Source organism: Aquila chrysaetos, chromosome 16, assembly GCF_900496995.4.
Source record: "Aquila chrysaetos chrysaetos chromosome 16, bAquChr1.4, whole genome shotgun sequence".
Taxonomy (NCBI): Eukaryota; Metazoa; Chordata; class Aves; order Accipitriformes; family Accipitridae; genus Aquila; species Aquila chrysaetos.
Genome location: NC_044019.1, coordinates 30,515,029 through 30,528,613, shown reverse-complemented (window position 1 = coordinate 30,528,613; position 13,585 = coordinate 30,515,029). Strand labels below are relative to the sequence as shown.

General features: G+C 55.5%; 2 protein-coding genes and 1 long non-coding RNA gene across 20 annotated transcripts in view; 1 reads left to right on the top strand and 2 right to left on the bottom strand.

Moving 5' to 3' along the window:
• Window positions 1-2,740: 2,740 nt before the first annotated feature.
• On the bottom strand, window positions 2,741-4,371 carry LOC121233849. The gene is made up of 2 exons (XR_005934106.1): window positions 4,146-4,371; window positions 2,741-3,210 (listed from the first exon to the last, which is right to left on the bottom strand). It is a non-coding gene; the product is annotated as an uncharacterized LOC121233849 (long non-coding RNA).
• Window positions 4,372-4,561: 190 nt separating this feature from the next.
• LPXN (leupaxin) lies at window positions 4,562-7,936 on the top strand. Of its 2 annotated transcripts, XM_030039166.2 has the most exons (9): window positions 4,562-4,676; window positions 5,542-5,690; window positions 5,828-5,883; window positions 6,274-6,379; window positions 6,467-6,622; window positions 6,713-6,886; window positions 6,957-7,038; window positions 7,255-7,403; window positions 7,488-7,936. In XM_030039166.2, the coding sequence occupies exons 1-9, from the start codon at window positions 4,664-4,666 to the stop codon at window positions 7,752-7,754; spliced, it is 1,152 nt and encodes a 383-aa protein (XP_029895026.1). In that variant the 5' UTR covers window positions 4,562-4,663; the 3' UTR covers window positions 7,755-7,936. The 2 variants fall into 2 exon arrangements, with proteins under 2 accessions (XP_029895026.1, XP_029895024.1); XM_030039164.2 differs by having other exon boundaries at window positions 6,274-6,622.
• A 1,133-nt stretch (window positions 7,937-9,069) lies between these two features.
• The window catches only part of CTNND1 (catenin delta 1), a 32,695-nt gene continuing 28,179 nt past the window's right edge, over window positions 9,070-13,585 (bottom strand). For 5 of the 17 annotated variants that reach the window (XM_030039398.2, XM_030039387.2, XM_041129313.1 and 2 more), the window contains 7 exons: window positions 13,277-13,427; window positions 12,818-13,010; window positions 12,597-12,711; window positions 11,932-12,019; window positions 11,561-11,608; window positions 11,329-11,426; window positions 9,070-11,173 (listed from right to left, as the gene is read on the bottom strand). In XM_030039398.2, coding sequence (XP_029895258.1) covers window positions 11,069-11,173; window positions 11,329-11,426; window positions 11,561-11,608; window positions 11,932-12,019; window positions 12,597-12,711; window positions 12,818-13,010; window positions 13,277-13,427 — 798 coding nt within the window. In that variant the 3' untranslated portion in view covers window positions 9,070-11,068. The remainder of the gene's footprint in view (window positions 11,174-11,328; window positions 11,427-11,560; window positions 11,609-11,931; window positions 12,020-12,596; window positions 12,712-12,817; window positions 13,011-13,276; window positions 13,428-13,585) is intronic. The other 12 variants (XM_041129319.1, XM_041129320.1, XM_041129315.1 and 9 more) reach the window with 11 other exon arrangements.

Below are 13,585 nucleotides of genomic sequence, written 5' to 3'. Positions count from 1 at the left end.
CGGGGCGCTGGCGGGGGGCCGGCCTGCCCAAGGGCCCAACCGCTGCCCCCCCGCGGCCGCAGGATCTTGGTGCCAGACGAGCGCGACCGTTGCGCCCTCTGCCTGGGAGCGGGGCCACGACCCGCAGGGCCGAGGGGCCTGTGGCAGCATGGCCCCCTGCGCTGCCCGCAGCTCCGCGCCCTGCTGTGGGCCCGGGCCAGCGGTGGCACCGACCTGCACCCTGAGCGGGTGAGCTGCGGGGCAGCGAAGGGGCGGTCCACTCAGCGCTGGCATGAGCTCACCTTCCCTGCCAGTGGCCAGTGCTCCCTCCCAGCACTACAGCTGGTGACCCCGTTGTGCCTTCCAGCAGAGCATGGGAGAGCGGCTGTGCTGAAGGACATGCTGTTGTCATCGCCAAAAACTGAGTTACCTCCCCAAAGCAGAACTTTCATGGTACCTGACAACACATGCTCCCTGCAGAAGCAGCACTGTCGTGTGAGAACCAAACGGAACCCAAAACCTGCAGGCTCATGGACACCAAAGCCACCACCTTCAAGCAGTTTCATGTCCCAGTCTCCACTCCATCCTCTGTACCTGGTGTCAGGACTGGAACTGCAATCTGGGGAATCTTAGTGGCTGGGTATGCAATCAGACCTGAGCAGATCCAGCCTCCTAATCGCTGAGGCTGCCTCAAGACCCAGAGAGCCACCTCCAGATGCTTTGGTGAGGTCCAGTGCAGCCGGAATGCTTTTGGAACCGAGGATGTCCTCCACATCTCAAGAGCTGTATCTTTCACTGGATGAAGCAGTTACTGCAAGTCGAATGCCCCCTCTGCCAACGGTCTCAGAACAGCTGCTATCATGCCCTTGTGAAAGACTGTCCCCTCCTCAACCCATGACGCCATCAGTGGGTTGTGACTCAGCCAGCTGGAAGCCAGGTGTTGCTTTCAGGGACGAAGGTTCTTGCTGTGATTCTTCTGGAGAGGATGATTTGGCTGATCTTACCTACCATTTTAGAACAGAAGAACAAGAGGGTAATACTTCCACATTCAGAAAAATCCATCTTTCCCCCAGTTCTTGAAAAGATTGGCCCAACTGGTTGGATTTAATTTAATTCCATTCCAGGAGTCAACAGGGAGTCTCATTGATAGGTATCTGGATCAAAAGCCCTCCTGCAATAGAGTTGCCATGCCCTTGCAGCCTATGGGACAAGCTGCTAAAGAAAGTATGGCAGACACCCCACACTGTTCCTCCTGTGTCAAAGGAATTTGAGAGAAAATACATGCTCCCTGAGGATGCAGTCGGTTTTGTCTCTCAACCTGCACAGGAGAGCATGGTAGTTAAGGCAGCAATGATAAGGGAGAAGGCAGACTGGGAGTATGGTACTGCACCCCAAAACCTAGAACTGTGACACCTAGATTCATCTGGGCAGAGGGTTTACCAGTCGGCAGCTGCAGCCCTTCATGTCATGGACTATCAAATCTACACGGCCAGAGGGCAAGCTGAGCTCTGGAAGAAAGTTTCTGCACTAGCAAAACATTTTCCACAGGACTAGCATCAGGCCTAGTTCCTGAGGGCACGGACCCAGCCAGGCATCAGGTGCAAGCAGCCTTTAATGCAGGGGATACAGTGGCAAGAGCTGCTGCCTCGGGGGGTGGATGGATGGTGGTCTGCCTGGCTGCAAGCCTCTGGCTTCCACGAGGAGGTCCAAACAAAACTCAGGAACTTACCCTGCACAGGGAAGAATTTATTGGGGAACAGGTGGAAGCTACTTTACAAGAGCCAAAGAAAGGCAGGCTATGCTGTGCTTCCTGAGGTCGGTGTACTGCCCCTCAGCCCCCCCCCCCACCCCCCCTCCCCCCCCCCCAGCAGCAGGGTTGGGAAGAAGAAAGCTCGTCTACATAAGCTGGCTTTCGCATCCACTGTTTGTTTCAAGGGTGCTCAGTGCCCTTCTGGTCAGGGTGCCCCACTACAGTAGCAGAATGAGGTGCTCTTCATCCCCTCTCTACAAACAGCAAAAATAAAAGGGAATTCAAAGAGCCGGAGGCATTTCACTGGTAAACTGATACCCATCAGTGAGATGACTCAGTTCCCTTTTTTTTTCCTCCCGCTTTTGAGTTTCAAGTCCTAAGCTTTATTATGTATGACTAGAAAAGAAGAGTGTGTCCAAATCTCCATTCCTCAATTCCTAAGAGTGCTCTAATAAACCATCTTATTGTGGAGGACTGCATATGGTCTGATTCCTCTTGGTGAAGACACCAGGCTGTGGGGAGGAGGAGTACATCCTAACGTGAAATTTAAAAAACCAGAAAAGTTTGACATACTTGCACAGGATTCCTTCTGTCCTTTCCAGACCAAGGCAAGGGGCTGCCAATTCAGCCTCCTGTAGAAGCTGTGACAGCATGCTTTTTCAGCAGTGGCATTTTTTAAAGGCAATGTACAAACCACTTCTGGAGTTCGTTACCTGAGTAGTTTGAGGCTCATTTTCAGCACAGAGACAGTTTGGCTGGCTCTTGCTTTTTGTCAGTCCAATGTCAATCTGTTAGTTTTCTTCCAATTGAAAATTTTCTCTCTCTTCTCAAGAAGGAAATCTCAGCAAGAATTTAAGTAATGTCTGCTACTGCTGTTTGTATTGTAAGTGGCTGAAAATATTCTTTCTCTCCCCAAAGACTTGTCTAGCTGCAAAACTGATTGACATCACTTTCCAAACTAACTGTTCTGCTGCAGTTAACCCATACTCTCTGCAGTGAAATGACTTTGCATTTATTCTTAAATAAAATCAATTTTATTTCAAACTAGAGCGTCTCGATGTGGGAAGTTATTCTCAAGTCACTGTCATGATTGATTCCTCCTTTGTAGGCAAGGCATGGTGTTGCTTAGTTGTGGTTAAAATAGGTTGGCTAAATCATTGCATGGAAATACAGCTCAGATCAGGACACAGCTCAGCCATTTGCATCTGTTGGGCATGTGTTTTATAATGGCAAATTTTATAATATGAAGTTACAGCTCCAGATAGTTGTTTACACTAGGTCTCACATTATCACTGGTGGGGGAGAGTAAATCACTGAGAAGTCTAAAAATAACCCGAAACTGTCCGCAGACAGGAAGGTTCTGTTATTTGCAGAAGGGGAAGTGTCTGACGCAACGATCCTGCCTCAGAGTAGCCATAAGGGAGTGATACGAGCAGTACTTCATCTTGTCTTTTGTTGGGTAGCTCTCAGTATTGCTTGTCCTGAAACATATCATGGACTCACAGTTCAGTGTCCCACGTGGCTTTTCCTGAGATGGTGCCCTGCTGGATGTCCCTACTGTGAGCAGATAACAAAAGAGGTCCCCTGCTATGTCATCCCAGATGTCTACACCTCAGATCTGGGGCATGTTTTGATTGTGGGCATCATTGCACTGCCATCTCCTGCCATTCCCCTGTCCGCTGGTGTAATGAATACGCCAGTTCTTTACCTCTCTCTGCTGCAGCAGCCTCCACTTCATCCCCCCACTCCAGATTACTAACCAGTCCCTTGGAGCTGTTCCAACGTCTACTGGCTGCTCTCAGCAGTGCCAAAAGATTTCTCTGCTAAAAAGCCAAGCCATAAACATCACTAGATCACCCTCATAAGAGTTGGGCATTGGTGGAGGCACCAGGGATAATGGCAGTACCTGTGGCTCTGTCTTCCCAAATGGTCCCAAACAGTGAGGGACCTGTGCCTGCATCTGGGGGGGCAGGCAGACAGCCACCTCAACCTGTATGTCTGCCAGAAACACCTGCATTGCTCCTGCCTCAAGACACACGTTCAGGTGCTCGTGGGCTTATCGCCTGAAATAGCTGCATGGGGTGCCCAGAGACTGAAGCTGTCTGGCTTGGGACAAGCAGAAGAGTCCCAGTGATGGGTAAAGCGCTCAAATTACGAGCACAGATCACTGCTCAGGTCTGCTGCTGGGTGTTGTGCCTGGCTGGTGGTGACATGCTCATGCCTGAAAGGGCTGAGCTGTGCCCAGCAGCCACACACGGCACCTCTGGGAAACTTTTAAGTGGCCCAAAGCATTAAGACAGGGAGAGTGTGGCACAGCCACCAGCTTTGGCAGTGCCACCACCATCTGCATTGCTGCAGTGAGCCAAGTCCTTACGCTCATGCTGGCTCTAAGTGGCACAAAGGAATTTGCCGTTACCTGGAAATCCGAGATGAGGCTCCAAAAGCATCCCCCCAAAAGGCAAGGCTGTGTTGGAGCATGCCGGCACTACAGATCCTGTGCCTGCTTCCGTCACAGTGTCACAAATGCATTTCCACCCAGTGCAGGAATGCCGCCCCTCATCACATGCGGCCGGTGGCTTCTGGAAAGGGCCTGGGTCTGCAGGACACGTGCACTCTGGCTTTCAGCTGAGAAGCCCAAGGAGCTTGTATGTTTTTATGAGTCAGGAGCTCCCTGGACAAGCTGCTGGCCAATTTCTTCCCTCTCCAGCCCCAACCTCTGCCACCACTTTCTGCCTGCTACCCATCTCACGTGGTGTATAGTGCACAACCCACAAAGGAAAAACTCTGAGCAACAAACCCCAGCCCTGGGGCGGGTGGAGGCAAGGCTGGAGAGCGGAACTGAAAGCCTGCGCAGCCCAGCCTGCAAGCTCTCTACCCTGAAGGCGCTGCCCCAGCTCCAGCCCCCCAGCCGCCGGGACCCCATGCCGAGGCAGGATGGAGGATTTAGGTAAGCTGGGCCCCTCCAGAGCCAGTCCTGCGCCCAGGCATGGTGTGGGGTCATTCCTTCAGCAGCTCGGGGGAGACTTGTCCTTCCTCTACCTCAGGGTCAGGTGGGGATGCTGCAGAGGGGGCAGTAATGGAGCCGCACTCCCTGCTGTGCCTCCCCCCATCTCAGGGGACGAATGGACCCCAGGTAGCCAAGCGAGCACCTTGTTGAAAATGGAGAGCGTTTGAAGGCAGGAAATGGACTGCGGCAGCAATGCAATCCCAGCTGCATGCAATGGGGCTGAGCAGCCCGGTGTCCAAGGCTGCTGGGAATCATCCCTGGCCCTGGGTGGGGGACACGGGATCAGGGAAGCAGCCGTGCTGTGGGGGACATCCCTTCCTGTTTCCCAACGTGAGGGCAGTGAGATTTCAAGGGATGGCCAATGTGGTGAAGTAAAAGTGGAAAGAGAAAGCGCTTTGCCCTCCCTGTAGGAAGCGCTGCTCTGGGCACGCAGAAAGCACAAAAGTTTAGCTCTCCAGTGCCAGGGCTTGTGCTGGCATGAATTTAAGAGCTGATGGATGTTTCTTTGTAAGCCAGAGATGGTGTGGGGGGGGAAGCAAGACCTGTGCTGCCAGCAGTCCTCCACGCTTCAGGAAGGCTGTGCAGTGGGGCCGGCACATCCTCTGTTGGGGATGGTGATCTATCTGGGTGAGGGTGCTCAGGGCCACCACAGCCCCTCAGTGCCCGGGCACCTGGCTGGCAGAAGCTACCGTGATGCTACTTTTGCTCCTGAGATTTCAGGAGTGGCACAAGACTGCTTGGGAGGGTGCACAGGCAGGGATGACAGCCAGTGGCTAGGGTGCCCAACCCAGGTCTCTCCGTGCAGATGCCTTGTTGGCAGAACTGGAGGAGAGCTCTCGCCCAGGCTCCAAGGACCACATGCTGCAGATGCCAAGCTCCTGCAAGCAGGATCCAGCCACAGCGGGGCCCCCAGCCCCATGTGGCCGTGAGCCACTTGCCTCGGTGGCCCTGAAGGTAACGCCCCAACATGGTGGGGCTGGCGGCTGAGACCCTGTTCAGCTCGTGACAGGGGTGGTGGTGTTGCCAGGCTGGCAGTGAAGGGTGCCAGGGGAGCATCCTGCAGGCTCAGGTGCGAGGGTTTGTCCTTCTAGGTGCAGCTGCCACCTTGCGCTCAGCCTCCAGGAGAGGCTTTGAAGACAGTGTACAGGTAAAACATGGCCATGGGCAGGCAAAGCCATCCGGGGCTATCCTTTCCATCAGTGGGACACGTCCGCTGGGGTCACCTGGCCTCCTGCATATCTCCCTGAAAAACAGTCCCTCTGCAAGCTGGGGTGGGGGGCTTGTATCCTGCATCCCTGCAGCACTGCTGGGGTGACGGCTGGGCTTCCAGCAGCCCCTTCCATGCTGCATGTGGCCACCCCCTGCCAGCATGTCCCCGGGGAGGCCCCCTATCCCCTGCTGTGGCCTGCTGCGAAAGGGCAACATCTCGTGGCGGGGGGAAGGGCAACGTCTCGTGGGGGGGGAAGGTTCTCAATCCTGGGCACCCTCCACCCTTGGGGCAGAAGCCACAGCATCCCTCACTCTCTGCCGTGCCCAGCAGTCCCATACCAGTCCCACAGCCACTGATCCCCTCGCCCCCACCCACGGCAGCCGCCCGGCAGCTGGACGAGCTCCTGGCCGACCTGGGCCACATGCAGAGTAAGGTGAGCCTTGGCCCTGGGGGAAAGGAGGTTGGGGGCCTGGCCCTCACCCAGCCCTCATCTGGCCCTCGCCACCCTCCTTCCTGGCAGCTAGCAGCTGTGGGGCAGGAAGCCGGGGTGCCAGTGGAGCCCAAGCCCTCGCTGGACAACATGCTGGGCAGCCTCACCCGGGACCTGCAGGAGCTGGGCATCACAGCCACCCCCGCCAGCGTCTGCGCCACCTGCCACAAGCCCATCGCTGGCAAGGTGAGCCCCCCCGCCTCCATCCTGGTGCCCCTCTCCCCTTGGCTCACGGCATCCCCTGGGGCTGCTCTCACTGCCCCTGCCTCCTCACAGGTACTCACAGCCCTGGGCAAAACCTGGCACCCTGAGCACTTCACCTGCGCCCGCTGTGGGCAGGAGTTGGGCAGCCGGCCCTTCTTTGAGCGGGGCGGGCAGGCGTACTGCGAGGAGGACTATCACCAGGCCTTCTCACCCCGCTGCGCCTACTGTGCCGGCCCCATCCGTGAGGTAAGCCCCCCCAGCCTCCCACGCGACCACCCACCCACCACCAGCTGCCTCACCTTGCTGCTTCCTGCAGAAAGTCCTCACGGCCCTGGACCAGACCTGGCACCCCGAGCACTTCTTCTGTGCCCACTGTGGGAAGGTGTTTGGAGATGACGGTATGTCCCAGGCCATGGGTGTGGGGGTCCTGTCCCCATTGCCCCCACTCCAGATATCCCACCCATAGCCCAGCCCTTGCACCCATCACCCCATCCAGTAGCCCCCCCTAGTCTTTCTATTGCCTGCCTTACCTCCTATCCTGGGCATCCACCATGGCCATGCCCCACTGCAAGCCTCCCCCCAGGTGGGTGCCCATCCCAACACCTTCCCCGCAGGTTTCCACGAGCAGAGCGGGAAGCCGTACTGCCACCGGGACTTCCTGGCCATGTTTGCCCCGAAATGCCAGGGCTGCGATCGCCCCGTAATGGACAACTACCTGTCAGCTCTGCAGGGCGTCTGGCACCCCGAGTGCTTCGTCTGCACGGTGAGTGGGTGGTGAGCCAGCGGGGACGCCGGGCTGAGTGTGTCCCCGAGGTGGTGCCACACTTCCCTGCCTCCTTCCCTCCAGGAGTGCCTGAGCAGCTTCGCCAGCGGCTCCTTCTTCGAGCTGCAGGGACGTCCCTACTGCGAGCTGCACTTCCACCAGCGGCAGGGCAACATCTGCCACGGCTGCGGCCGCCCTGTGACCGGCCGCTGCATCACAGCTGCGGGGCGCAAGTATCACCCCGAGCACTTCATCTGCGCCTACTGCCTGGGCCAGCTGCAGAAAGGCACCTTCCGCGAGCACGGCGACAAGATGTACTGCCGGGCCTGCCACGACAAGCTCTTCCTCTGACCCCCAGCAAACAGCCACCCTTCTTACCTGGCTGGATGTCCGTGGTATCATCGCCACCAACATCCCTGGCACATTCCCTGCCAGGCCAGGCATCCCTGGCATCATCCTTGCTGAGCCAAACATGCCTCATATTGTCCCACCCATCAACATCCCTTGCATTGGTCCTGCTGAGCCAAATGTCCCCAGCCTTGTCTCTGCCAAGCCAGACATCCCAGGCAATCATTCCTTGTTCCCCTCCCCCCAAGACATTCCTGGCATTGCCCCTGCCAAGCCACACATCCTGGGCATCGTCCCCTCGACCTGAAGCAATAAAACACTTGGCCCTACCTTTGCTCTGCTCACTGGTGGCTTTGGGGACAAAAGGTGCAAGGCAAGGCAAGAGGGTTGGAGTCCCCCATAGCCAGCTGCATCCCTCAGTGCTCCCCACTGCCCACAGGTGCATTGGGTCCCCATCTCCCAGGGTGCTGCAAGCCAGGGTTGACACTGCCCCAGGTGCCTTTCCCCCATAACCAGCCCTGGCATCCTTGGGACAGCAGTTCAAGTTCAAGCTCCAGCTCCAGCCATGCTGCACCATGCAGGAAATCAGCACCACCCCAGCCCTGCATCACCACAAACCCACATCCCACTACCACAGGGCAAAACAGGCTTTCCAACAGCAACACAGCTTTAGTAAAAAGCTGGTTTGAAGCAGAAACCAGAAAACTGCTTCCAAAAAGGTATTCCTACGAATTTACAGAATTTCTTTCTGTATTTATTTTCACATGCACACACAGGTGAAAGCAAAGTGAGTTAACATAGTGTTTCAGCCTGGCTTTGGTATTCCCCAGGAAGGTACAAGCATATCTGCAGCCTAGCCATGCTCTGCAGGGACAGCCTTTGCTCCAGAAAGCTGCCCCAGCCAAGGTTTTTAAGGATGCACTCAGCACTAGAGAAATTATAGTATTTCTTCACTTGCACAAAGTCTACCAGCTACCAGAGAGGGAAAATTCAGGGAAAGGCTTCCCAGTAGGAAGCCCCAATGCTCTAGGGAGAGCTCTCAGCTACCTCCTGAGCAGCCCCAAGCACTCTGCAGAAATCATTGGGAGCTCAGTACAAAGTTTTGGTACTTTTTATTTTTCCTCCATTCTTTTGCTAGAAAGAGGAGGAAATGTCACTCCAGCCCAAGAAAAGGTTTGTCAAAGTGGCATCTTTCAGAGCCACACACAGCCAAGCAAGCAACGCTCAAGAGCACAGCCCTGCCCCTGAAAAAGACACTTGGTCCCGACAGCAAAGCTAAAAACACCAAGGTGGCAGCCTTAGGTGAAAGGCACACAGACACACTTTAAAAACTTTATTTATATAAAAAAATCATTTTGTTTTAAAAGCGTTACAAGAGTGTGCACAGGAATCAGACAAGGAATGGCTGGCTGTTCCCTGCTCCCCTCCTCCCTAGCCCCACTCCCTGCCAGGGCCAGGGGTGGCCCAGGAGAGCCAGGGCAGGGGAAAAGAGAAGAGGGGAGCTTTTTTTTTGGTTCATCTGGAATTAAAAATTAAAAAAGGAATTAGTGTTTTACATATTTAAAGGGAAAGAAAAGAGTTAGACCCCAGAACAAAACCAAACCGAGCTGAGGTGGGGCTGGAGCTAGAAAGGACTCAGCCAGAGCTGGGAGGTGCTTTTGGGCAGAGGAGGCAGGAGCAAGGCACCAGTTCTGCCTGCTGCAGCCTCCCTGCTCCCCATGTGAGCCCACGCTTTGTGGGGAGCCCCAGGCTGGGGAGGGCTCCTGCTCCAGTTTGCAGCCTCCTACAGAGGCTTCCAGTTGCACAAGGAGCCCAAGGGCTCTCCAAAAGATCACAGCACTTAGATGTGCCCCCCACCACCACAGCAGAGAGGAGGAGGAGGAGGATTTGTATTGTCCCAGCTCCTGTGGCAGCCCAATCTCCCTAGGACAGGATGCAGATGAGAGCCCTGCACCCCATCAGTGAGAGCAGGGGGGCTGGGATCCCCCCAAAAAACCGGCTTCCAGCCCCACTGCAGACAGTTAAGGCTCCTGGAGGGGAAGGGAAGAGCTCAGCCCTGCCGGCAGCCCAGGAAACACCCCTTCCCCAGCTAAGAAGCCAGACAGTACAATTCAAAGAGCTATTTCACAGTGGCAAAAGAAAGGCACGTGTCAAGAGAAAGTCAGAGGGGCACCGCCGCAGGCAGCTGGTGCACAGGGGCGAGAGGGGGAATCCTGGCTCTACCTACATACAGCCCTGCCAGCGCCTGCTCCTCACACCTGGCACACAGTATGCCCCAAGAAGCCTGCCTCTCCCCAAAAGCCTTGCTGCATCTCCTCCTTCCACAGGGACCCATTGCCTCCCCCAAAGGGAGACCCAGTCCAAGCCCCCCGCACTGACCATCTTCCCCACATAAGGATCCCACCTCACACAGTCACTGAGCGGCAGCCAGCAGCCCCATCCAGACCCCTCTGCAGGATAGAGAGCCAGATCCCCCTTCCCATGCCCCTGAAGCCTCATCTAGAGCAAAGCAAGAGAAGTTATTGCTGTTTTTCCTTCCCCTCATCCCCCCACGACTCCAACGCCCCCTCACCCTGGTCCCACCACCACCAGGGAGGGACAGTCCCTTTGTCCCCATGGCCCTGGTTGAGAGTGATCCCACACAAAAATATATCCTATAGGCAACAAAACAAAAAACCCAAAACAAAACAAAAAAGGCGGTGAGTGAGGTCCCAGTCTCTGTCCCTGCAGATGTCTCCAAGCAGAGGGAAGGTGTGGGAGAGAAGGCAGTTCCTGGTCAAGGCAGAGATCCAGAGTCCTTTTGCAGCATCCATGCCAGTCAATCTGGCAGAGTCAGGCAGGAGGGTTTTACTCTCTGGAGGAAGGAGGTGGTGGAGGACAGGGAGGAAGAGTTATCAGTCGAGATGTCCCAGAATGGGGAGGTGCAGCAGTCTAGAGGAGGCAGAGTGGTCTGGGCTGCCCCTGGGGGACCAGGCCCAGTCATTTGGCTGGCTAGTTGGCACAAACAGTCCAGCAAAAAAATCCAAAAATAAGACAAGGTAAAAGTCGGTCCATTCCACCACAAAGAGTTATATATATATATATATTTATATATATAATATATTATCAACCCAAACTGAGTGGAGGCAGGGACATCAGCTAGATCTTCTGCTGTGGAGAGAGAGGGAGATATGTTAGCACGCCCAGAGAGCAAGCGAGCAGTGGAGGCGTGATCATGGCCCCAGTAGATCAGGCACCGATTGCAGGCAGCAGCAATCAGAGCAGAATTTGGATGGTTAAAGCACCCCTAACAGCGTAGCAGGATCTGTCACCGCTGTTCAGATTGGGCAGAACACTGCGGGACATACCGACACGGGGGAAAACACGGCAGCATCCTCCTCTGCTTCCTCTACCTCAGGCTGCGATTCCTGCCCCTCCTCCTGCTGCAGACACACGGGGGTTAGTAGGGGCGATGGAGTGGGGGGGTGTTAGTTGTGGGAGCCCAGTTCTCCCCTCCTCCTGCCAGCCAGGACAGTGATGTGTCATCTCCTGCACCCCAGTCCCACTCACTCTTCCCTCATTAGGAAGAGCTGCTCACCATCAATGGCGCTACCTTCACCGGCTCCATATCTCCAAGGTCACCAGATCGGTCCAGTGTCCTGCTGTGGTCCCTCTCATTGAGTGTGGAATAGTTGTCTGGAGCAGGAGAGGGGACAGTCAGTCATGTCACCTCCACAGGAGGCAGCACCATCCCCAAAGGAGATATGAGCTCTACCCGCCTCTCAGCATACCAAGGAGGCAAGATGCCCCCACTCTAGTCCCTCTCCTACCTGGTCCCATGTTGCTCATCTGGATCTCCTCCCGGGAGGATTTCTTGTCTAAAAGCATGGGAAAACAGATCAGACACAGGCCCTGCAGCCACAAGCAGCAGAGGAACCACTGCCTACCCCAGCTAGAGGAGCCCAGACCCAGCTGCAGCACTGTTGACCCAAGGAGGCTACAGGACCCAAGTTAACTGCATGCATCATTTCTAGCCCTGAGAAGCCATCTAAAGCCCAAATTGATGGCCTCATGTGAGCAGCTGTGGCTGCCAAGAAAGCTAGGGCTGAAGAGCAGGGAGGGGACAAAGGCCAACTGTTCTGCTGTACCCACAAGGTGGAAGAATGACAGTGGGGACAGGTGCTAAAGGGAAGGCACCTACCTGTTTTCTGGTTCCTGTCGATGAGAGGCAAGGTGCTGTCATCAAATGAGTTGCCTCCCTGGGTCCGAGAGGCATTGCTCAGGTTCACCTGGAGCATCAGACAGTGACCACTCACACCTTGGCCCAGATACTCCTTCCCCATCAGCACATCCCACCCCTCCAGCCCCTAAGACCAAGAGCCCACCCCCACAGCCCTTGAGCAAGGGGCCTGAAGCAACCAGAGGGTGCTCCAGAGCCCATAGCTGCACCCACATTAGAGAGTAGAGGTGGCCAGCTTGAACTGGATCAGGGCAGCACCCAGGCCTTAAGAAGCACGGACAGTTCCTTCCAGCTTTCGGGAAAGAAACTGAACCCTGGAGAACCTCGTTCTTCAGCACTGCCACAGCAGCTTTTAGTGCTACAAACTTTCCTGCCTGCAGATCTGCACGCTTATGTGTGGGACACAGGGCTTAACACTTTACAGAGTGTTTCTTCCTTAGAGACTTCCTGCTGGCCATCCACTAAGAAATGGCAGAGGGGACACCTTCAAGGGCCTCCAATCCCACCAGCAAGGTCAGAGCTGAAATTCAGTACTGCTGAGCTCCAGGAACACTTTTCTACCTGCTGGAGGATCCTACCTAATACCCCAGGCACGACAGGACATCTCCATTCCCCCAACCCCATACCTGGAAATCTGACTTCTTCCAGCCTTCCTTCTCAAGGGGCTTCCGCAGCTCTTTATATCCCCAGACTGTCTGCAAGACGAGGGCAGCTGCTCGGACTTCTCTCTCTGAGCGGTTCCTAGAAAGAGGTGAAGGAAGAGATGTTTGGAAATACCCACGGCCTCAAGGAAGCTCCTGGAGAAGCCCCTCTCTGCCCCTTGCATTATCCTTCAAGCAGAGCCTACCCAGATTTGTTGATCAGCACCAACTTCTCAATGCCCTGCGTTTCCCGCAGCTTCTTGGCAGCCTCAAGGTTGTCTACAATTACTTCATTGATGGTGTTGAGGATTGACACCACTGTGTCCTCAGACAGATTTTTGGCTGGGGTCTGCTGACCTCCAGGCAAGTTCTTCACTAGGTTGGGGATGGCATGTTTACCTGGGAAGGGGAAAGAGCTGGGCATGAGCAATCGAGGAAGAGGACTGCAAGGCAAAAATCACTGTAGAAGGATCAGGGAGAGGTGACCAATTTTGATGTCCCTCTCAGCAGGGCTGAGCACATGCTACTCTGGGAGAGGAGTAGTAGACAGACACGGGGCAGATGCCATGCCCACACACTTCCTCAGCTGCCAAGATCAGGAGGAAGTTCCTGCCTAACCCGGATGGCTATGGAGAGTATGACATCCTCTCCTCCACAGCCCTCACCTATCAGCTCTTTGTTACGCAAGTCGACAGCCAGGTTGCGCAGGGCTCCGGACGCTGCTTTCACCACTCGCTCGCTGTCATGGGTCAGGAGGTCAGCAATGGCAGAGAGTCCCTTCTCCTGGCGCAGCGCTGAGCGGATGTACCGACCATACTGCAGAGGAGAGGCAGAGCACCACAGTCTCTCCCTGCTCCCGGCGACACCACTGGGAGCCTTGCCACCCACCCTCATCTTGGGAATGCAAGGTCCTGGCTTCACCCACAGTGAGACAGACTGCAAAGGTCCCATTCCTGTCCTGAAGCCCCCCCTGC